The sequence below is a fragment of the Dipteris shenzhenensis genome, chromosome 10 (assembly GCF_047967505.1).
Source record: "Dipteris shenzhenensis isolate YYH24624 ecotype China chromosome 10, Dip_SZ_1.0, whole genome shotgun sequence".
NCBI lineage: Eukaryota > Viridiplantae > Streptophyta > Polypodiopsida > Gleicheniales > Dipteridaceae > Dipteris > Dipteris shenzhenensis.
In genome coordinates, this window is record NC_141605.1 from 737437 (window position 1) to 759871 (window position 22435).

Below are 22435 nucleotides of genomic sequence, written 5' to 3' on the forward strand. Positions count from 1 at the left end.
GAAGGGCCAGTACACTTGTCAATGCAAATACTGCCCTCATAAATATAAGGGCACATTTTCTTGGGCTTGGGGGCTTAGGGGTTGAGAAGTGTATTGCTCCTCCCGAAAATGTGAAAGATACTTGTCGAAGATTGCAGGGAAAGGCAGCTCTTGAAAATAGTTGCAGCTCAGATTGATGCAGATCTGGCTGATTTGGGGGATGCCTCAGTGAGTGGTAGTGCAAGTGGAAGTGCATCTGCATATGAGCCAAAACAAAAGAAACAGAAAATGTCAAAGGGAGCCTTGGCCAAGGTCCAAGGCATGGGAGTCATAGGCACGGAAGGATGCATACATTGCTCTCCGTCGCTTTTTCTTTGCAGAGGACATTCCTCATTGGAAGGTGAGGAGCCCTTATTTTTTGGAGATGGTCCGTGCCATTAGCCAAGTTGGGCCTACCTTCAAGCCTCCATCCTACAACGTTTTGCGCACGAAGGAGCTAAATAATGAACTAGGATGAATAGATCAAGAGATGCTACAACTCCAGGATAAGTTGAAAAATATGGCTGCAGCATAACTTGTGATGGCTGTGGTCTCACACTCAGTGCCAGCCTATAATCAATATCATGATCTCATGCATGTTTGGCTCAGCCTTCTTGAAGTCAGTTGACACAAGTGGACAATATAAGTCAGGGGAGTATGTTTTTGGGATATTGAAATATGCCATTCTTGATGTTGGGGTTGAAAATGTGGAGTAGGTGTGTATGGACAATGCATGTAAGTTTGTAACTATGTGCGCGTAGGAGAATTGGTGGAGGAAGAGTGACCCCATATTTTCTATACTAGATGCGCATGCCATTGCCTTGACCTCCTGTTTGAGGACATTGGAGAGCTTACATGGGTCAAGCTAGTGTTGGTACATGCTAACATGATTGTGACATTTGTTATCCGGAAACACACTGTGTTAGCAATGTATAGAAAGTTCAGCAAAAAGGAATTGGTAAAACCTGCACACACATAGTTTGCTTACATGTTTATCATGCTAGCAAACTTGTTGGATGAGAGGGTATATAATGGATTACCCCGCATGGTTGTCAGTGATGAGTATTCCAGAAAGAAGGTATCACACTCTGCGAAAGCTACGGTGCCTTCTATTATATTAGGTGCTTCATTTTGGCTGGATGCAAGACTCATTGTGAATCTTTGTGCACCTATTTTGAAGATCCTTCGCCTGGCTGATAGTGAAGGGGTTACCATGGGACTTGTATATGAGCTCATTGATTGGATGGTGGAGAAGATAGCAACAATTGGTGGGGTTGACTCCTCAAAGCTAGCTAATGTCAGAGCCTTGTGTGTTGATAGGTGGGATTTGATGCACTCTCCATTGCATGTGGTAGGTTTTGTTCTCCATCCTATTTGGAGAGAGAAAAATCCAGATGGTGACAAGGAGGTGCATGAAGGGTGGATAAATGTTATTGAGCAGTGCATGAAGTATGATGTTGAGAGCCAAGCACCTTATGTGATGAATTGGATATTTACAAGTCCATGTCAGGCATATTTTCTCATGCGATTGCGAAGGATGAAAAGAGAATGCACCAAGGGGTGAAATGGTGGGAGACTTTTCGGGCTCACACACCAAATTTGCAGTGGTTAGTTGTTCGAATGCTCTCGCAAGGCACATGTGCTTCTCCTTGTGAGGAATTGGAGCACATTCTCTCTTATCCATACTGAAAGAAGGAATAGGCTGCTTCCAAAGAATACTTAGAAATTAGTATACATCCATACTAATTTGCGTCTCATCTCCAAAATCAAGGAAAGGGATTTCAGAAGATAGAAGTGACCCTGGAAATGATAAACAAGGAGAAGGATGATCAGAAGCTGCTTGCTTGCAAGCAGATACAAAGGGAGAAGAGATTGCCCCTATTGTTACAGGAAGGATGGATGCTGCTGCAGCTTCAAGCAACTCTAGCCTTTTGGAGTCCCATGGCGACGTAGATGAGGATGATAGTGATTAGGAGGAGGATGAGGAGGGTGGTGTGGCCTCTGATGCTTCTTCTGTTGCTGCTGCTGATGATGATGATGATGATGATGATGATGATGATGATGATGATGATGATGATGAGGATGAGGATGAGGATGAGCAAGAGGATGAGGATGAAGCTCCAGCTTGAGGCTTGAGCCTCATCGATTGTGAATCGTGATGCATTTCAGGCTTCAAGCTTCAGCTTTATTTCCGGGCTGTGGCAGCCTTTTCTTATATGATGTTTTGTTGTAGTACCTACTTCCTTTGATCGTGATGTTTTGGCGTAGTATTGATCTATGATCTATCATTGACACTATGTATTAGAATCCAGATGACTTTGGTCTCTGGCGTTTGGACTCTTTCATGAATCATGAGTCATGACTTTCAAATTTAATACAAGTTTCAAGTTTCAAGCTGAAAGTTTTGTAGCTCTATGTCAATTTAATGTGTACAATGTATATTTTTCTGATCTTTTTTGGGTAAAATTAGGGTCACATATGGCTGAAACATACTCCAATCATACTTCTGCCGACACATGTAGGCCTGTGTGTATAAATTCATTTGTAGGTTCTCGATATTCTCTTACATTCATTGATGATTACAGTCGGATGGTTTGGGTGTATTGCTTGGCTAAGAAGTCGCAAGCCTTTGATAAAATCAAGGGATGGAAGGCCAAGGTAGAAAAGGAAACAAGCAAGTTTGTCAACGCCTTCCGAACTGATCGTGGGGGGGAGTTCACTTCAACAAAATTCAATGCTTTCTGTAAGAAACATGGGATCAAGAGACAACTCACTATAGCCCGCACATCACAACAAAACGGAGTTGTTGAAAGGAAGCACTGGACAATCACGGAAATGAGATTGCACATGTTGAGGGGGATGAACCTCTCCGGAGCTTATGGGGGTGAAGCGGTGAATATTGCTGTGCACATCCCAACAAGACGAAGACAAAGGCGGTTGAAGACAAGACTCCTTATGAAGCCTACTTTGGTAAGAAACCTACCATAGCTTATTTGAGGATTTTCAGTTCTAATGCTTTCGTACATGTGCACAAGGATTAGAGGCAGAGTTGGTTACCAAGAGCATAAAGTGTATCTTTGTAGGCTATAGTGAAGAGTCGAAGGCCGATCGTCTTTTCAATCTATTGAAGTATTAGATTCTAATCAACAGGGACGTAGTCTTTGAAGAGGTGGTGTCCTAAGAATCGCGGAGATTGAGAAGGCCGAAAAGTCCGATGAATCATAGAGGGAGCATGAAGCCTAGAGCCATCTTCGAAGACACCATCGATAGAGAAGATACCCAAATGATACTTGAGGGCCTTGCATGAATCTCGGGTAACAGAAATACCTGAGTCTGGTTTTGGGGCGAGGAGATCTGGATGCACTCTAAGAATTCCCTCCATTAACTATGCTTAAGTTGCTCAGATCGACGAGCTCAGATCCTTTGAGGAGGCTAAGGACGTTCGAGGATGGCAGGCTGCCATGCAAATAGTGATGGAAGCCATTTTGAAGAAAGACACATGGGATTTGGTGGACATGCCTTTCAAGCAGAAGGTGATTGGTACCAAAAGGGTGTACAACTTGAAGTTCAAATCCAATGGGAGTTTGGACAAGCATAAAGCCAGGCTTGCGGTAAAGGGGTATGCTAAGTCAGAAGGTCTTGATTTTGATGAGACATTTGCTCCTATGGCTCAAATGGTGACCATTTGGTGGCGATAGCTTTGGCTGCCCATAATGGGTGGAATATTTTTCAGATTGATGTGAAATCTGCATTTTTGAACGGGAACCTAGAGGAGGCAGCATACGTGGATGCTCAAGATGTGTGGGTGTGTGGATTTGTATGTGTGAGAGCATATGTTTATACTATGGTCTACACTCACTGTTGGGTGCGGATGACATCAATGGGGATGTCATAATCGCTAGTCCCTGCTATGTCTGATGTAGTTTATGGTTTTCAACCTTATGCATGCCTATCATGAGATTGAAACTGCACTATGTTGTGTTTTTAGAGGATGAGTTTGGGCATGTTCCCGGGTTCATCTAGATATATATGTGGATTAGCCACCAAGCTTTTAGGTGCCAGGTTCAGCTTCTAAGTTTGCAGATTGAAGAAGGCTCTATGCGGGCTGAAACAGACTCCTAGAGCATGATACCAAAGCATCTATGAATTGTTTTCCAAGATTGGGTTGAATCGAAGTCTATCAGATGCTAATCTCTACCTCTTCTTAGAAGGAGGAAGAAGGCTAGTACTCATCTTGCATGTTGATGACTTGATATTTATAGGTGATCATGTAAGGAAGATTTCTCCGACCATGTCAATTTTTTGAAAAACCCAAGGAAAATAATTGGAACGCAGGTTTGCGGGTGCTGAGGTACTTGAATGGCACTTGCACTTATGGCATAAGATATAGCACATGAGTGGAGTTGGGTGGTTTATGTGACTCAGATTTGGAAGGAGACTTGAATACTAGGCGTTCGACCACATGTTACTTGCATCAGGGGCCATGTCATGGCTAAGCAAGAAATGGCTCCCAATCGCTCTTTCTTTAACAGAGGTGAAGTACAAAGCTGCTTGCATTGTAGCATGTGAGATGTTGTGGCTCAAGTGGATCCTTGAAGATATGGACGTGTCTTAGGTGCCACAACCAAAGTTGTGTTGTCATTGTGAAGAACCCCGTGTTTTGTGGGCAGATGAAGTAGATTGAAGTCCATTACCATGTTGTACGAGAGCTCATCATCGACACTATCATGGAACTGATGCATTGTCCAACCACTGACAACTTATCAGATGTCTTCATGCAGGGGTTCCTAAGGGAACAGATGGAACACATCATTCAACGTATGGGGATTGGCCCAAAGTTGCATCATTGAGAAGGGGTGTTATAAGTCAATGGCCCCAACTCGTGAGCCCCCCTATGAGGAGGGCAATGGGTTCATTAGGCAATAGGGGTAGGGGTACTTGGAGAAGATGATTGTGCAGCATTGTATAGCTGTTTGGCAGACTGGCTGCAAGGGATGATAACCCTGGTTCACCCGCGATGGGTTTGGAGCAGGTTGGTGCGGCAAACAAGCATCAGGAGGAGGGTTGCATGTGTGGCACATCTTCGCTAGGGGCAGCAGCAGAAGACCACCCTGGCAGGCCTATGTATAGCCCTGCCAGGGGTTGGTGGTTGGCTGGACCAACCAGCAGACTGACAGTCAGCTGTCTTGTTGGTCTGGCAGGGGGGGCTGACAGCCCCTCATAATTCCCCTACTCACCATCTTTCATCATCAAACATTCACTGACAATCCTTTAGCAGGCAGCATGACGAGCGTCGAGGAGTTTTGAGTAGTGTTCTGAGGAGAGTTCTCTGTCCAGCAGTTTACTGATTCTTTTGTGCTCACCCTTGAGCTTGTTTTTGCCCACACTCTGTGGAAGAATAAGGTCTGGGCTCTCTCGTTTTCTCTTCTACCTATGACTCCACTTTTTTGATATAGTGCACGCTATCTAGGTACGCCCTTCACCCATCCAATCTCAATACGTAGCCATATGCGGAATTACGGAAATTCGGAAGAGATTATTTTTTTAATTTTCATGTTTATTGGAGGCCAACATGATCTATGGGACAGGTCAAATATAATTAACAATGTTTAGTACAAATCAAGTCGTACGAGTAGCTAGCAACCACCTTTTGGTCTCGACATTTGTGTGTAGGAAAAATTTGGCGATAGGGTGAACTTTGTTTAAGGCTAGGTTGCGATAATCTATACGTCCTTCATTTAGAAACCTTGGTTGATTGCCTCTTGGCCTCAAGAGGCTATGAAAGTCTCTAGGTGTTAGGTCTTGGATATTGTGGTTAGTTGGTTCGTTCTTTGTTTTCTTTTCTTTTTTGGGAGTGGGTTAGTAAGAGTGACAAGAGCTGGGACTCCTAAAGAGTGTGAGTGTGAGTGTGGATGTTGAGAAAGAAAGATAGAAAGATATATGACTTCTTCTGGAGGCATCACAACCTATGAAGCAAGGTAGATTTAAAAATACTATTTCATGCCAGCCTCCACGGGCCAATGTAAGGGCTTGCTAGGGCCCTCACTAAGTGCTATACTAAAAAAAACAAAATCCAAAACTCCAAAAGTTTGAGTCAAATGGAAATCAGGATTGCACTTCTTGCCCTTTGGCAAGCCCTGGCTCAGATGGATTGACACCATCTTTTTTCATTGCTTTTTGGGACACAATGAGGACTATGTTACCAGTGTATTGCAGGGCATTTGGGACTCTGGTGCTATGCTTGATTCACTTGCAAAGGGTCTCATTCATCTTATCCCAATTGGGGTTGGATAATTTAGTTTCCCCATGGATGCCAGTCACTCTTTTGGACATCTTTCACAAGATTTTGGCCAAAGCTATCATTTTTTTGTTTACCTTCATTTCTTCCAGATCTTATCCATGATAAGCAGATGGCTTTGTGCATGGCCAAGCATTTTCAATAATATCTTTTCATTTTGAGAGACTTCAGATTGGGCTATGCAGAGTGGCCAGAGGCTAGCCATTCTACCCTTGGATTTTTGGAAAGCTTACAACCAAGTAGAATGGCTTTTTTTGGAGTGTACACTTCAATGGTTGGATTTTAAGATTCTTGGATCAGAGGGGTATCTTCTTTGAATAGATCAGCCCACATCCAGATGCTTATCAAAGGGGCCAAGGGAGAGAGGTTATTTTAGATTTGTAGATTAGTCTGTCAGGGATGTCCTCTTGCCCCTTTGTTGGAATGGTCACCTCCCCATCTCTAAGCCCCTATATGAGGAGAGCATGGGGGGGGGTGAACCTAGGAAAAGAAATAGGGAAGGGGCTGCCACATGGGCAGCACCTCACACAAAGAAAGGAGAGTATCTGGCAGAAGGAAGCTTGCCTCGAGGGCATATCTGGCAGAGAATGGCCAGGTGACTGTTAAGGACAGAGCAGAGCAGATCTGCGCAGCATCTGAATGAAGGCACGATGACGTCAGCCACTGTACAGACCTGTACGGGCTGCTGCAGGGCAGTGTACGGAAGGTGTATGGGCAGGACATGGCGCCATCAAAGGGCTGCAGCATGGCAGAGGTCTATGGGCAGGTATACAGCCTGCTGGAGGGTCTCCAGCAGCAACTAAGGGCAACCTAGCAGCAACCCAAAAGGGCCTAGCTAGGGCCCTTATATAGGGCTGGTTGGACCAGCCAACCAGGTCGGCCAGCAAGCAGACTGGTTGGCCAGGATGAGGCTGGCTGGTTGGTTCTATGACAGCCCCTTGGGGACCTATAAAAGGAGGCCGTTGGGCTCATACAAAGATCCAGCCAAGCAGCTTTGGGAGGAGCAGAAAGGAGCAGCATATCCACCTTCCTTGGGCTTCGACACAGGAAGTGAAGGAGAGAGGTGTTCACTATTGCTGCAGACTTAGCTCCAGGGAGAGGCTGAGCCTAGACTGTCTTCTAGGGCAGAAGGTTGCTGAGATCATCATCATCTGCAGCAGCTTTTGAGGAGCAGAAAGGAGCAGCACCAGCAGCAACAGTTGGGTCTCATCCTAGAGGTGAACTTGGCTGGAGACATGCAGACTTAGCTCACTCAAAGGGCTGCCCAGCTAGGCTGGTTTCCAGACAGCAAGGTGAAGAGGATCACTCTAGACAGAGAGTCTACATTTACTCGAGGTGGAGCACGCGGGCTCAGAGATCTAGAAGTGCTTGACATCTAGTAGGATAACTTTTTGGTATTGTATCTTGTCCTAGTTTGTGGACGGACGGAAATATAAAGAGTTGCTTCTATATTTGTTTCTGAGCATGGCCTGTTTACTGGCTTGCACACCTATGCACTTAAGTTAAGAAGTTTGTGATTCCACACCACAAGTTAAAAAGTTTGTGATTCCACACCACACACACACACATTGTGTGAGCTCTTGGGCATTACTATTAGTCTTACGCTATGCGTACCCTCTGTTGGGTAATTTCTAACACCTTTCCAGTATTTGTTTGTGGTTGAACCAATGAATATCTTTTTAAGATCTTAGACTGATGTTATGGGGCTGAGACTTCACATAAGATAGGATGAGGAGATCTTGGAGAGTGAGCTTGTTGATGACATTGCTGTTTTTTTGGATGCTACTCCACAGTCTCTCGCTTCTTTCATGACATCCTTGGATTGATTTTACTCTACAGCAGGACCACATATGAATTGGATTAGTGACGAGGACACTCCAAATTGGAGGGCTGATTTCAGTATTACTTAGATCCAAAGGGGTGTTTTGTCAGATGCTTAGAGCTGCCAGGTTAGTGTGGGTATCTCTTCCTCACAATTTGCTCTCGGGTTGGAGAGTATCAAGAGAAAAAATCCTATTTTGGAGTTCAGCCAAACTCCTCTTTTGCGTTGAGGTAGCACTTTCAGCCTCAACCTTGGTGTTTTTCTAGCTCTTTGATGAGCACGTTTTAAAAAATTTAGAAAAACAAAAGATGTAGTCAATTATGAGCCTGGTGCCTCAGCATTCCTATGATGGGATATAATAATATCTTTTATTTGGCTCTATTGGGTCGTCTCTCATTGTGGTGGAGATCATGGCCTCCATGATCTCTGTATAAAGTGGGCCATATCAAGAATGATTCTCGGCTCCATTGCTCCTTGTCTCCTCTTCCCACTAATCCACCCTGTTGTTATGCTCTAGCCGAGATAGCATGACCTCGGATAGATCGGTGGGCATTTTCTCTTAGATGACCAACTTTTGTAATAGTTAATGTGCGTAATTAAATGGTCAAGAGAAGTAACTGCCAAGGTCCTAGGTGAGGGCGTAATGGCATTGACTAGGTAGTTCTAATAGGGCTAGGGCCTAGGTGCATCTAAATGTGCAAATTGCCAAGGGGCAATTGTTTTTAAAGGAACTCCAAGAGAGGGGTGAAAAAGGATGCATCTAAGAAGGGGCCAAAAATGAAGACATGTGGCCAGGAACTATCTAGGGAATTGTGGGTCTCAGGGATAAGGATGAAGAAAAACAACGATAGATAATATGACGCATCAGATTCCTGAGAGTTGGCTGGGAGGAAAAAAAAGAAAGCCATCGCCCGTGACAAATACTAGCGAAGGGAGAGAATTATCGCATGAGCAGCGACGAGTAGTAGAAGCAGCTTAACATGTGGTATCAGAGCATAGAGATCGACGAAAAAGAAGCAGCGCACTTTGATATCTATTATTTACGTGAGGCGATTCTTAGCACAGTCTGCGTCAACGAAGAGGGAAAGAAAACCAGTTGAACGCAAGAAGTGGATCGACGAGCTGCGACGCGTTGACGGGGAAGAAAACCAAGGGGGTTTTTCCAATCGAAACTGTAGCGCAGAGGGGTTGAGCTGGACGTGAGATGGGACGTTGCTGACGTCGAAAGAATTTATGGTCAACAAATTTAGCCGTCCCCTGCTCAGATTTCGTTTGGCAACGTAGCGTCGGTAGTCAGACAGTTTTTTTTGCGTCGAATTTTGGAGCGGGATAGCGGAGAAGGAGGCGACGATGAAAGACCCGAAGTTTTTCCTAATATCCCTTGGCTTTGTTGATCAATGCACACGTGATGGCAGACTTGAATCCAGGAAGCATTTTTTTTTCTCTTTCAAAAAAATTCTGAGTTGCAGTTAATTCGTTCTTACAGCAGGGATTGTTGTTTATCTTTTCTGTGTATAAGAAAAAGGGGGAAATCCATCATTTAAAAAAAAAAAAAACCCCAACAAAGAAAAAAAAAAAAAAAACCCCCATGTTCCACTGTGAATCTATGGAAGAAGCAGGACAGAATTCAAGAGTGAATCCTAGTGAGTCTAGAGTACAGTCTACACAACAGATGTCACATCAGGCAGCACCTACATTGATTGGTAGGATTTCAATATTAGAGGATGCTTTACAGCAGATTATGAACCAGCAACTTCAAGTGAATGCTGGTCAAAATGAGATTAGGGAGATGGTGCAAGCCTTGTCGGCTAGACCGTCTAGGATTGATAAGGGCAAAGCTCTAGCTGAGCCAGAGCCCAGTGTACATTCCTTAGAGCGCGCAAGGGTCAAAGTGCCTAATATCGCTAATTATAGACCGGAGAAGTACGCTGGTCGGATGACCGAGCGCAGCTCTGATGTGATCGAGGTTTGGTTGCACAAGTGGGAAGAAGCCTTCGCCATTTGGGAGATTAGATCCGATCTAGAGAAAATCCGCGAGGCCACACACCTGTTTATTGAGGCAGCGGACAGATGGTGGATAAAGCAACAGAAGGATCAAGTTGCTCCAACCACCTGGGAAGGGTTTAAAGCTGAGTTCAAGAAACACTTTCTCCCACCTGATGAAGAATCCCGAGCTTGGGATGCTTATAGAAATCTTCGTCAGAGGAGCTTGTTAGTGGCAGAGTACACTGACAAATTCAGGGAATGTGTCATGAAGATAACAGACCCTCTCCCTATGTCGGTTCAGTTAAAAGACTATATCTATGGACTGAACGACAAGATCAAAATGGAAGTTCGGGCTAAATATGTGACTACACTAGATGAATCTATAGCAGTAGCCCTGAACTATGAGGATGCCAGAGGCAGATCTGGTGGATTTGTGCAGGCAGGGACTCAGTATGAGCACCCGAGAAAAGGGGGATTTCAGAGGAAATGGGTTTCAAAGACAAGTGTCTCGCAGCCAAGTGGCCAAACCAAGCAGGTGAAGCCGGTTGAGGGACCAGTAAAAACAAGTACCACCGTTGGGGTGAAAAGGAAAATAACTCCAACGGCAGCGCGGGCTTGGTCAAAGTCCTCGTTGACCCCTGAACAAAAGGAGAAAGCTAGAAAAGAAGGATTGTGCTTCGGCTGCTTTCAGCGACATCAATGGAAGGATTGTCCACTGAATAAAGACCGTCGCACGGCTAATATGATAATATCTGAATGCGACGTAGAAATGCAGGAGAGTCCCAGTGCGGAACATATGCAGATGCAACTGGCGGGACCTTCTCAGAGGTTAGTACCTTGTTTGTTATGTGTATCTGTTGCTAAGTTAGTGACGAGTGCACCTGATAACATCCTATCTAAGCCCGCAGCAACGGGGTATACGGCCTTCAATGATACGGAGTTAATCAAAATGAAAGGGCAAGTGGCCAGTCATGATGTCATTGTGTTGTTTGACTCGACGTCAACTCACAATGTGATTAACTCCAAGCTCGTGAAGAGGCTGAAATTAAAGACAAGTCCATCTGACTATGCGTACACAGTCAGGATGGCAGATGGAAGTTCAACTGAAGTATGGGACCAAAGGGTTATCCAGTTGGAGCTTCGGATTCAGGACTATGCTGAGAAGCTTGATTTTGAAATGACCAAGCTTGCTCATGCAGATATAGCCCTGGGAATGGCGTGGCATTCTAGGAAGAATCCAGCCATTGATTGGAAAAAGCACGTATATCAATTCAAGATGAATGATGTGCTTTATGTCTTGCGAGGTGAAAAAGATATACCTCAGGGACCGTTGGTTTCCGTGATGGAAATCAGAAAGGCTCAAGTTGAGTTTTTATTCCTTTGCACAGCATCGGTAGAGCCGGTGGATGAGTCTTCGGCTAGCACTGATGTTACGCAAAGTGGTGAGATGGCCAAGCTGGCTAATCTTATAACAGAGGAGTTCTCTGAATGTTTTAGGGATGAACTACCTTATGGGTTACCTCCAGAACGGAAAGTTCAACATAAGATTGAACTGATCCCGGGGGCAGAACCTGTAAATAGACCTCCCTATAGAATGAGTTTTGCTAAAGAAGCGGAGGTGCGTAGACAACTGGAAGAATACCTCAAGTTGGGGCAGATTCAACCAAGTTTCTCACCTTTTGCTTCGCCAGTGATATTAAAGAGGAAAAAGGATGATACATTTTGCCTCTGTATAGATTACAGAGCATTGAATAATATCACTGTTAAGCACAGGTATCCGATGGCTCGGATTGATGATTTGCTAGATGCATTACATGGAGCCGTGATTTTCAGCAAGATAGATCTTAAGTGCGGCTATCATCAGATCCGGATTAGAGCCGAGGATGTGCATAAAACCGCTTTTAGAAGCAGGTTTGGTCATTATGAGTTTTTGGTAATGCCCTTCGGACTTACCAATGCTCCAGCGACCTTCGTCATGCTTATGAATGATTTACTACGTCCGTATATCGGAAAGTTCGTAGTACATTTTATTGACGATATCCTAATATTCAGTAAAAGTGTTACTGAGCATCATGAACACTTAAGGGTAGTGTTCAATACTTTAAGGAAAGCCAGTCTTTATGTGAATAAAAAGAAGACTATATTGTGTATGGTTAGGCTTGAGTATTTAGGGTTCATAATTACTCCACAGGGGGTAGAAATGGATCCGAAGAAAGTGGCTGCGATACTAACTTGGCCAATCCCTCAGAGTCTGACCGCGCTGCGATCATTCTTGGGATTTGTCCAGTTTTATAGAAGGCATATCAAAGGATATTCCGGAATAGTATCGCCATTGACTGATCTGACCTCAGATAAAGTACCTTTTGTTTGGGGACAGAATCAACAGGAAAGTTTTAACACCATAAAACAAGCTGTGGTCTCAGGACCGGTGTTAAAAATAGTTGATCCCCAGAAACCGTTGTTCCTAGAAACCGATGCAAGTGGCATTGCGGTAGGAGCAGTCCTCCTTCAAGAGGGAAGGCCAGTAGCCTTTGAAAGCAAGAAGCTTTCTCCCTCTCAAACGAATTGGCCAACTCATGAATTGGAGTTGTATGCAGTTATCCATGCTTTGAAAACATGTAGGCATTATCTGTATGGTTCAGAGTTTTATGTGGATGTAGATCATGATACTCTGAAACATTTTTGTAAACAGCCTGACTTGAGGGGCCGCCAAGCTAGGTGGGCAGAGCTCATGCAGGAGTTTAATCTAACGATTCGGTACCGAAGAGGAAAAGACAATGCTGTCCGTCCCCTCCTCTTACATGCTCAGGAGGATATGGATTTTGCTTGGATCAGTCTTGCTCATCGCTTACAGGCTGTTATTCAAGACTACGGACGGAGTTACATGGGAAACCTCAGGCTTAAGCTGAAATGGGCTCAATCTCACAAGCAGCAAATGGATGCAATCAGTTCTCATAGGCAGCTTACCTCTTCTGAATAGGATTCTTGTGCTTATGTGGTTCATATCATCCACCAAAATGATCTTCGCAAATTAAAGAAGTGGCAAATCCGAGCTCGCATGAAACCCCTTTTGGATAAGGGCTGCTCCTCCAAAGCCTTTTTTAAAAGTCTCCATGCGGATAGGCGAAAGGAGGATATTTGCAGGATCAAGAAAGATGATGGCACCTGGACGACTTCCAAATCATAATTGGAATTGCAATGTTCTAGTCATTTCCAGCATCTCCTTTCTCTTCAGCCTGATCATTTGATGCAAGTGAATGCAGCTAGGTCTCAATTTCTTACGCATGTCCAGCCCATATTGTCTCGGGAACAGGCCCATGCATTGGAGCAGCCTTTTATGCTTAGTGAACTGGATGATGCCTTGAGTCATCTACGCAAAAGCAGCTCTCCTGGTTGGGATGGATTGACTGTTGAATTTTTCTGTGCATTTTGGGGTGATCTCAAGAACACTCTTCTTCTAATGATCAATCATGCTTGGGCAGAACAATCTCTTCCTCCATCCTGGAAACATGGCCTGGTAAAATTGATTCCCAAAAAAAGGTTGTGTGAGACGATGGCTGATTGGCGGCCTATATCTCTCATGCCTGTCATTTACAAACTCATTGCTAAAATGATTGTCCTCAGAGTTCGCTTCTTTTTGCAAGCAGGACTTCATCCTAGGCAGTATGGGTTTGTCCCCAGAAGGCAGATCACTGACAATATCTCCAATGCCTTGCTTGCGATTGAGTATGCCAAATATTCTAAACAAGATGTTCTCATTCTGCAAGTAGACATTGCGAAAGCATTTGATACTGTCCATTGGGATTTTATCTCTCAGACTATGCATAAATTGGGATTTGGCCCTCGGCTCGTCCATATCATCTACTGGCTCTATTCTCAGGCCACGGTGCAGTGCTTTCTTGGTGGTGGGTTGTCAAGAACCTGGATTATGACCCGCTCAGTGAGACAGGGTTGCCCTCTTAGTTCCTTACTGTATGCCATTGCTACCCATCCGTTACTGTTGCATATGGACTATCTTGCAGATACAGGACAGCTTCATGGCCTGTAAATTCCAGGGGCACAATCATTTCTTGCACAGGCATATGCTGATGATTCATACTTTATGCCCAGGAATTCTCAAAGTGACCTTTCTCACTTGATGCATACACTGAATGACTTTGGCATAGCTGCTGGACTGCATATCAATTTTCAGAAATCAAAACTTCTAGCTTTGAAAGAAGCTGATTGGCATGCACTTCTCTGGCCAGGCCACATTATCTCTTCCCATACTATTGTCAGGCATCTAGGCTACCCCATTGGCTGGAATATTACCCCGCAACAACAACTCAAATGGGTGCTTCAAAAGATCAACAAGAAGCTGGAATACTGGCATTTGTCCACTTGGCCTCTACATGTTCGACTTCGGATAGTACAGTCCATCATTATGGCATATGTGCAATCTTATTTGCCTCTTCTTCCTTGGTCTTTCAAGCATTTGGCTTCCTATATGTCCCAAGCTATGGAGATATTTTGGAAAAGCAAATCTCATAAAAAGGCTTTGCGACTACTACCTATGCAGTCTATTTGTTCACCCAAGACTCATGGAGGGCTGAATATTCTCAATCTCCAGGTTCATATGTTGGCAAGAAAGAGCACTATGATTGCTGATTTTTTTCAGCAAAAACAGCCATGGGCTATTATGTTAGCAGCTATGTGTGGAAACATGGCATCCCATGCATATGGGCATTGGATTACAGATCACTGGGAAGCAGTCATGACCACATTTCAGGGGAAAATTCCTGGTTGCCCTGTTTCTACTGCTTTTATTCATGATTGGAAGAGAATTCTCTCATATGCAAAATGGACAGGTGCTTCCTCTCATCATGGTAATTCTTTTCGCTTGGAAAGCATCCATTGGAGCAAGGTGTTTGAATTGCCTCTCGCTTTACAGGCACCTATTAAAGCATACAATCTCATGAAATTGGGCATAAGATTTGTTGGTGATGTTGTGGATCAACAAGGTTGTATGCTTTCATTTCCACAAGCTTGCAGGACATTCTCCTTGAGTCTGCATCATAGGTCCATTTGGAGAATACTTTCAACTATGTTGCAGCCATTTGTTCTGGTTCCTCCACTGTTTGTACAGGACAGATTAATGGACTGGAATTTGACTTCCTTACCTCCTGCTACCCATACGCTCTCAATGCACAATCTGACCTCCTTGAAGGTCTACAGATTTCTTCTTCCACCGCAATGGATTGACAAGCATGCCAACACTCTTTGGAATTTGGATAGGCCTTTATCTTGGTGGCAATCACGACTCATGAAAATCTGGAAAACCAAATTGCCATTGAAATAGAGGCTTTTCTTTTGGAGATGTATAGTGGGAGCTTTTTTCATTGGGGTGAAATTGGCAGCACGCCGCATTGCTTCCCCTTCCTGCCCCTGCTGCTCTCATCACTGCGAGACAGTTCCTCGCCTATTATGGTCTTGCCCACACTGTCGCATATTGATCACTCATGTTTCTCATTTGCTGCGGCTTCGGTTTCCCTCTATCAGATTTGGGAAACTCTTCTGGATGTTTGGATGCCTCTCATCTCAGATGTCTCCATTCCTTCTCTTCTTTCACTAGACTCGCTTTTGGGTACTATGGACCATTTGGACACAGAGACTGCATTCTAGGATGGGTCAACAGTTTCCTCAGGCATATATTTTCTTCAGAATGTCCCTCAAGCAATCCTTATATGACAGTTTTGCTGCAAGGGACTTGGATGCTACTAGCCTTGAAGTGTTCTCTACCTGTTTTTGAGTTCTTCCATTGGGCTCTCTTTTGGAGTCTAATGTCAGTGTGTGGGAGACTTCCCATCTTGTAAATTTATGAGAATATAAATACACTGGATTTTACCCCCAAAAAAAAAATGTGTGTGTGTGTGTGTGTGTGTGTGTGTGTGTGTGTGTGAGAGAGAGAGAGAGAGAGAGAGAGAGAGAGAGATTTATTGACATCTATGGAAGGCCAAGATAGCCTATGAGACCAGAGAGAACTGAAACCAATATAAGAGTACACCGCCGCAATGATGGTACCTCAAATGGGATGGGTGCTTGCATGGCTGTGTCTATAGTTGCGTGTGCGAAAGATCGTGTTTGGTCCCGTCTCGTCTCCCACCCACTTCTCCTATAAAGGAGTCTATAATCTCCAATTGTTTAGGGCTGTGATCCATGAGAAGTTTCAGGAGTCTAGACTTGAGTTGGGTGACCTTGTGTAGGAAGAGTGCAATGCATCTCTGGTTTGGGTTGTCCATGAATCCATTCAGATTTGTGTATCTGTGGGTGAAAAGGCAAATGGTACCTCCCTCCGATCTCATAGTATTTGGGGCATCACATCAGGGGGTGCTGCTCGATATCCACCTCACGTGTCGCGCAAAGAGAGAGAGAGAGAGAGAGTTTATTAATGTCCACGGGAGACCATATGTCTATGGGACAACAAAGAAACCTCCAAACTAATACATCTGATTAGGGAGGGCACAAGGCAGCTCCCAAGGAGTGCAGAAGCAACTATTTAGATTACCTACGTTGTACAATGTAGACTGGAATAAAAGAGATATAATCCACCATACATCAGTTTAAGACTGAGAGTCTTTTGATTTTGATTTGAACTCCTTGATGAGGGCTGTACCCTCCTGATATACTGCCCATTTTCCTTCCTTCCTAGCAGCCCTGACCTCGGTAGTTCTGTTCCTTTTTGGCTAGTTGTGCTCGTGTGAGTTCTTTGCTTTCCAAATTTTAGTACCTCTCAGCTTGTATGATTGGCGTAGGAGCTTTAGTCATAGATCCCTTGAGCTAACTGTGAGTACAGCATGTCCTATGGAATTATGAATATTAGTCACTGAATCCTCGTCATCATCTCCCGCCCATTCAATGCTAGGAGTGGCTGCTTTGATGTTTGCTAAAGTCTCACTGTACGAGTCCTCAACCTTGAACCAACCTTCCGGAAGCCCCCCAATCCTGTTCTTCAATGCATTCTCTTGTTTGGCTTCGTGCTCCTTGATTTCTGCTTGAATATCAGTCTTTCTTGCCTTTGTGTCTACGTCTATAATCACTTCTTTTTTAATGTTTTGCATCTCAGCTTGTACAAGATCCTTCACTGTAGGAAGTAGTTGAGGGTTAGGAGGGGAAGCCTTGCATATCTGCATTTGCCTCATCAGTCACATCTGGTTTACCAGATCCTTCGAGAGCCTGTACTCGAGCTGTGAGAGCGTCTACATGTTGCTGTAGATCTTTGCATAGGGATAGGGTGTCCTGGCAACTCAGGAATAAAGAGGTTTCCTGGTAGAAGTTGGTGGTATTGGGGTTCCAATAGAGGGAGATTTCGAAGATAGGTCAGGCCATTCCATTTGAGCCATATCTCAAAGTCACCCCCTGGCTGAAGCTAACCCCTGAGCTCGGCGGGGGGCTTGAACCCAGCTCGGGGTTAGGTGACGAAGGAGAGGCGCTGCTGACGGGCTAGGGTTAGCACCTCTGCTGCTGCTGCTGAGCGAGCTGAGTGACGACCTGAGTGATAAGCTTAGCGACGACCTAAGAGACGACCTGAGACGAATGAAGGACAGAAGCAACGGCGGCCTAAACAATGAGCGACGGAAGAGAGAGAGTAGCAACAGGAAGATCACACAGAGAGAGAGAGAGAGAGAGAGAGAGAGAGAGAGAGAGAGAGAGAGAGATGACGGGAATTTGCTGTCCCTGCAGAGGCTTGGGAGAAAATTTGTAATAGGTTCTGTGAAGGACCTTAGCCAGGCAGAGCTTGAAGAACGTCAGAAAAAGCATATTAAATTCAAGGAGTCTGGATGGAAATGCATGTATTTTCTGTCAGGAGAGCTCCTAGCATTGGCAGTGACATATGACGAGCCTTGGTTTACAGACACAAAGAAGTTTTGGAGTGGGCCAGGAGACCAGATCTGGCCAGATCAGAAAGTGAAGTAAGATTTTCTCACCCATGAGGCTGCCTGCATAGTTGATAACAATGGATATTTTTATAGCTAGTACATGGAAGCCTTGAATATTTAGCAGTGTTGACAATAGTTAGATGTTTTTAGGAACTGAACTCTGTTTGCTTATCGTTGCAGGACAAAGCTCAGGACGCTGTACATGTATACTGGTGGTTTTTATACCTACAGCATCTTTGCATTGATGTTCTGGGAGACACGACGTTCAGATTTTGGTGTTAGCATGGCTCATCATGTGGCCACAGTTGCACTCATTGTGTTCTCATATGTGGCTAAGTATGCTTTGTGATCTTTAGTGGTTTTCATTCCGCATGCACTTTTTTCTAACGATATGCACTTTTCATTCTAGGAATGTCCATACAGAAGTTACATGTATCCCTATTGTTGCCTTCATCATGGCTGCCATAGTTACTATTTTTGGAATGCTTTTTGGGCCCAGCATCTAGGCTCAAGAATTGTGTGTCTTCAAAAGGGAGGGGGGAGGGGGCAAGGGACTGTGATATCATTAACCTACGACCCTCCCAAAGTGGTTTTTGAGATACAAATCAACTCGAATTATGGCAGCAAGGTGCACAAAACCGATGCCTAAATGGGGAGAAGGTAGCAGACCATAGTTTGGGAGGATTCTGGCAGTGAACCAGTTTCCTGGATATGTTTACGCTCTTCGCCCAATAAAAAATGCTAAGATTTACACAGCCTTTGAAGGTGAATGAAGATATGCTGCATTATCTTAGGGGTTGCCCTTGACCAATTGGGCATCTCGCTACAGAAATTCAGGCCCAATAAGTACATTCAAGGACATTTTACGTGGGCCTCTGTGAAGGCAACTGAGGAAAAAAGAGGGATTAATATTGAAAACTTGAAAGTTTGGGATTGCCGTTGTAAAATTGTGAGCTGCTATATCTATACTTATTTTTCTCAAAAAGCTCATTGGAAAGTTAAATAAATTTTGGGATTCTGACATGGTTCAATATCTAACAAGAATTGTGGCATGAGCTCATGGGAAAGATGGGCTTGAATTTTGTTTCTGATGAGCAGGTTTGCTCGAGTTGGTTCAGTTGTACTCTCTCTCCATGATGCAAGTGACGTCTTTCTGGAAATAGGCAAGATGACGAAGTACAGTGGTTCCAACTTGATACCAAGCTTAGCCTTCATTCTTTTTGCAGTCTCATGGGTCCTGTGTCGACTCATTTACTTTCCTTTCTGGATTATATGGAGTACAAGGTAGTGAATTAAGTTCTTGGTTTATAGTTACATATAATATGAGTTTCACTAATTCTCCATCGAAGGCCTTGCTCACATTTAGCGCTTCATAGCAGGAAAAATCACGCTTTTATTATCCCTTTATCTCCTTGAATAAAGTATCTTAAAGAGGAGACATACGGTGAATTGCAACATATTTTGATAAAGGTTCTCAGTTTCAGAGCTTAGGTGTATATTTGACTAGAGAGTTCAGTGTGCTGGTGGTCTTAGTTTGTGTTTGGTAGCATATGAAATTAACCTTTTGTCTTTACTGCTGTATTGCTCCACAGTTATGAAGTCCTGCAGACTTTGGATAGGAAGAAGCATGAAAGAGAAGGCCCTATCTACTATTACCTTTTTAATTCACTCCTTATCAGCCTTCTTGTTCTCCACATCTATTGGTGGATACTCATTTTAAGAATGCTTGTTAAGCAAATCGAAGAAAGGGGAAAGCTTGGAGAAGATGTACGATCAGGTATGCATTCTATTTCAATAGCTTCTCGAAATTGTGTGTCTGGTTTTTTTGAGATGCAACCTCGCAGGTTCTTACACTTTTGTGGAGAGCGTCCTTAGAAAGGAATATATTGTAAATCTGCAGATTCAGAAGGGGAGGATAAGGATGACTGAAACTGACCACTGAACTGGCAAAAGTTGTCTATGCTGGCAGTCTGCAAGTGCCAAATCGAGTTGTCCATGCTCGGACCATTTGTTTTCCATGGCTGCTGTTTCTCCCTGTGAGAGTGGTCTCCTCATTTGATTAGAATCGTTGTAGAACCAATAGCAGTCACAACTAGCGGGAAAACTAGAGTTGTACTATACAGAGCTCACCTTATGTGTGGACAGTGGATGATGGCAAATTTGTATCTTCCTCAGGTATCATTAAGCAGGCAAACATTGAGCATTGGTGATGCTTTAGTATCTAAAGCTGCAATCGTACAGTGAAGTTTCGTGGGTGTAAGGCGGGAAAGGCTTATATGCTCTAATGAATATTTGTCCAAGTGACCTGCTGTGAAAGGCATCGCACACTCTGATTATTCCCTTTAATAGGAATCAGTAAATTTAAGAAATTTTATAATTCTTGTTTAATCATAAGCTCAGTTGTAAAAGACTTTCAATTTGATCATTGTGATACTCATAATGCAAACTTTTTTCGTTTGTTCTTATATTCCTAATCAATGTAAGTTAAGAGCTTGCTTTTTCATGAAGGAGTGTGGGTTTTCCATATCACATACATACATAACAATACATAAATACATGTAAAAACAAGCAAGCACTACTTTTGTGTGTGTGACATTCTGCTGAATCTGTGCCTCACATTTTTTGGCACTGTCCACATACTTGTGATTTCCTTGTTCTCATTCATCAGGGGCTTCGAGCGAGATTTCCTACTGTTACTTTTGGCAGGTTCTTTTGGTTATTTGGTTTTCATCCAGTTAGACAGGGTTTTGATTTTATTTTTGTTTGGGTGCTCTAGTGGGCACTTAGGACTTTGGATGGACAGAATTCATGGAGTCTTTGGTGATCTACTTTTCCATCTTTTGTTTTTTTCAAACGATCTCTGTGGCAATCGTTTTATGATTGCTTTCAGACTCATTTTATTGACCATGATGTATATATGGCTTATACTGAGATTTTCATTTTCGGTTTAGTAGTTACTTTGCTTTTGGAGTACCTATGAATGTAATTATTTCACAACAATAAAATATTCTTCTCATTAAAAAAAAAAGTGTGTTTTTTGAGTTCTTTTTCTAGGTTCTGTAGGACTCTTTAGAAAGATAGAAATCATAGAGTCTTTTGTGATCCTATGTTTTCTCCTTTTGTTTTATTTCGTCATTCTTTGTTGCAATCACTTTTTGATTGTGTGCAAACTCACTAGATAGACTATGATGTATATTTATCCTACATAGAGGTTCTCTTAGTATACTTTTTTAGCTTTTCAATTTTGGGATAGCTACCTTATAATATGAAGCATTCAAAGTTCATCGCAAAAAAGAAAAGTGTGTTTGTGTGTTTCTGTTTGTGTTTGTGTTTGTGTGTCTGTCACATGCAGAATTATAAAGTGTTACCCTCCTCCCCAAAAAGAAGAAAAAAGTGTGTGTGTGTATGTGAGGATCCCGTACAGGATCGCGACCCGTCCGTACAGACATACAAATGTTGTACGATCATTGTGCAGCTGTACGAATACCCCGTCTTCTTGTGCAGTCCTGAGTATCTCCGTCTCTCTTCCATCGTTACTTCTGTACCTTTTCTGAATCTCCCTTCGTATATCCGTACCCTCCAGTCCCTTTCCGTACAACCTAGCATTTTTGCTCGCTTTTCCCTTCTCGTACAACTTCTGCTCGTCCCCACAGCATCCCCGTACTGTTTAGCCTGTTCCGTACATCTTCGTCCGTACACCCGTAGAATCCGTACAGTCTGTACTCTTACCGTCTACTTTGTCCGCACTCTCTGCCCGTTCAAACCCCATCATACAGCTCTGTTTTTTTTGCAATTCCATCAATCCCGCTCCTCTCCCTGTCATGGAAGACCAGCTTAAAAGTTACTCCCGCAAGGACTCGACTCGGGACTCTAAAAGATAGCAAGTTGATTTCTCTACTGCAGCCTCTGTGGATGCTCACTATGTCTTCGACATGCTTAAAGATGAATTTCATCACAGTCGAAAGGAGTGGGCCAAACCTCCCCCGGCTCTCAAATATAAGTTGAAGCTGTCCTCATTTGTCGCTTCTCTTCGAAAGTTCTCTCAGCAAGCAGTTATTATTTTCTTCCCAGAAAAGTTACCTTCAGCAAATGATGTGGCTCAATGGGTTTAGGCTTTGTTCGGAGGTTGCTTTGTTGAAGGAGTATACTTTGCCTCTCGAGGTTTTTATGAAGTGCACTTCTTGGATGCCTCATATCGTCAGCAGATATTGGAGATGTCACCTCTATTCTATGGCAGACAAATGGTGCATGTCATGCCATGGTCACCAAACAAGGATTATCACAGTCTCATTCGACATCACTGCCCTGTATGGGTTGAGGTAGTGGATTTTTTGGATTACATGAGGGCTGAGTTACCAAGTCTGGCAGCTACTTTGGGGCAAGTTGTATGCCCAT

General features: G+C 43.7%; 1 protein-coding gene across 1 annotated transcript in view; it reads left to right on the forward strand.

The window, feature by feature from the left end:
* Window positions 1–20417, forward strand: part of LOC147897235 (ASC1-like protein) — a 32586-nt gene extending 12169 nt beyond the window's left edge. Inside the window, exons 2-6 of the mRNA XM_087380973.1 lie at window positions 17844–18073; window positions 18221–18376; window positions 19139–19324; window positions 19633–19817; window positions 19941–20417. Of these exons, the coding sequence (XP_087237099.1) occupies window positions 17844–18073; window positions 18221–18376; window positions 19139–19324; window positions 19633–19817; window positions 19941–19969 (786 nt within the window). The 3' untranslated portion in view covers window positions 19970–20417. The remainder of the gene's footprint in view (window positions 1–17843; window positions 18074–18220; window positions 18377–19138; window positions 19325–19632; window positions 19818–19940) is intronic.
* The last annotated feature ends 2018 nt before the right edge of the window (window positions 20418–22435 follow it).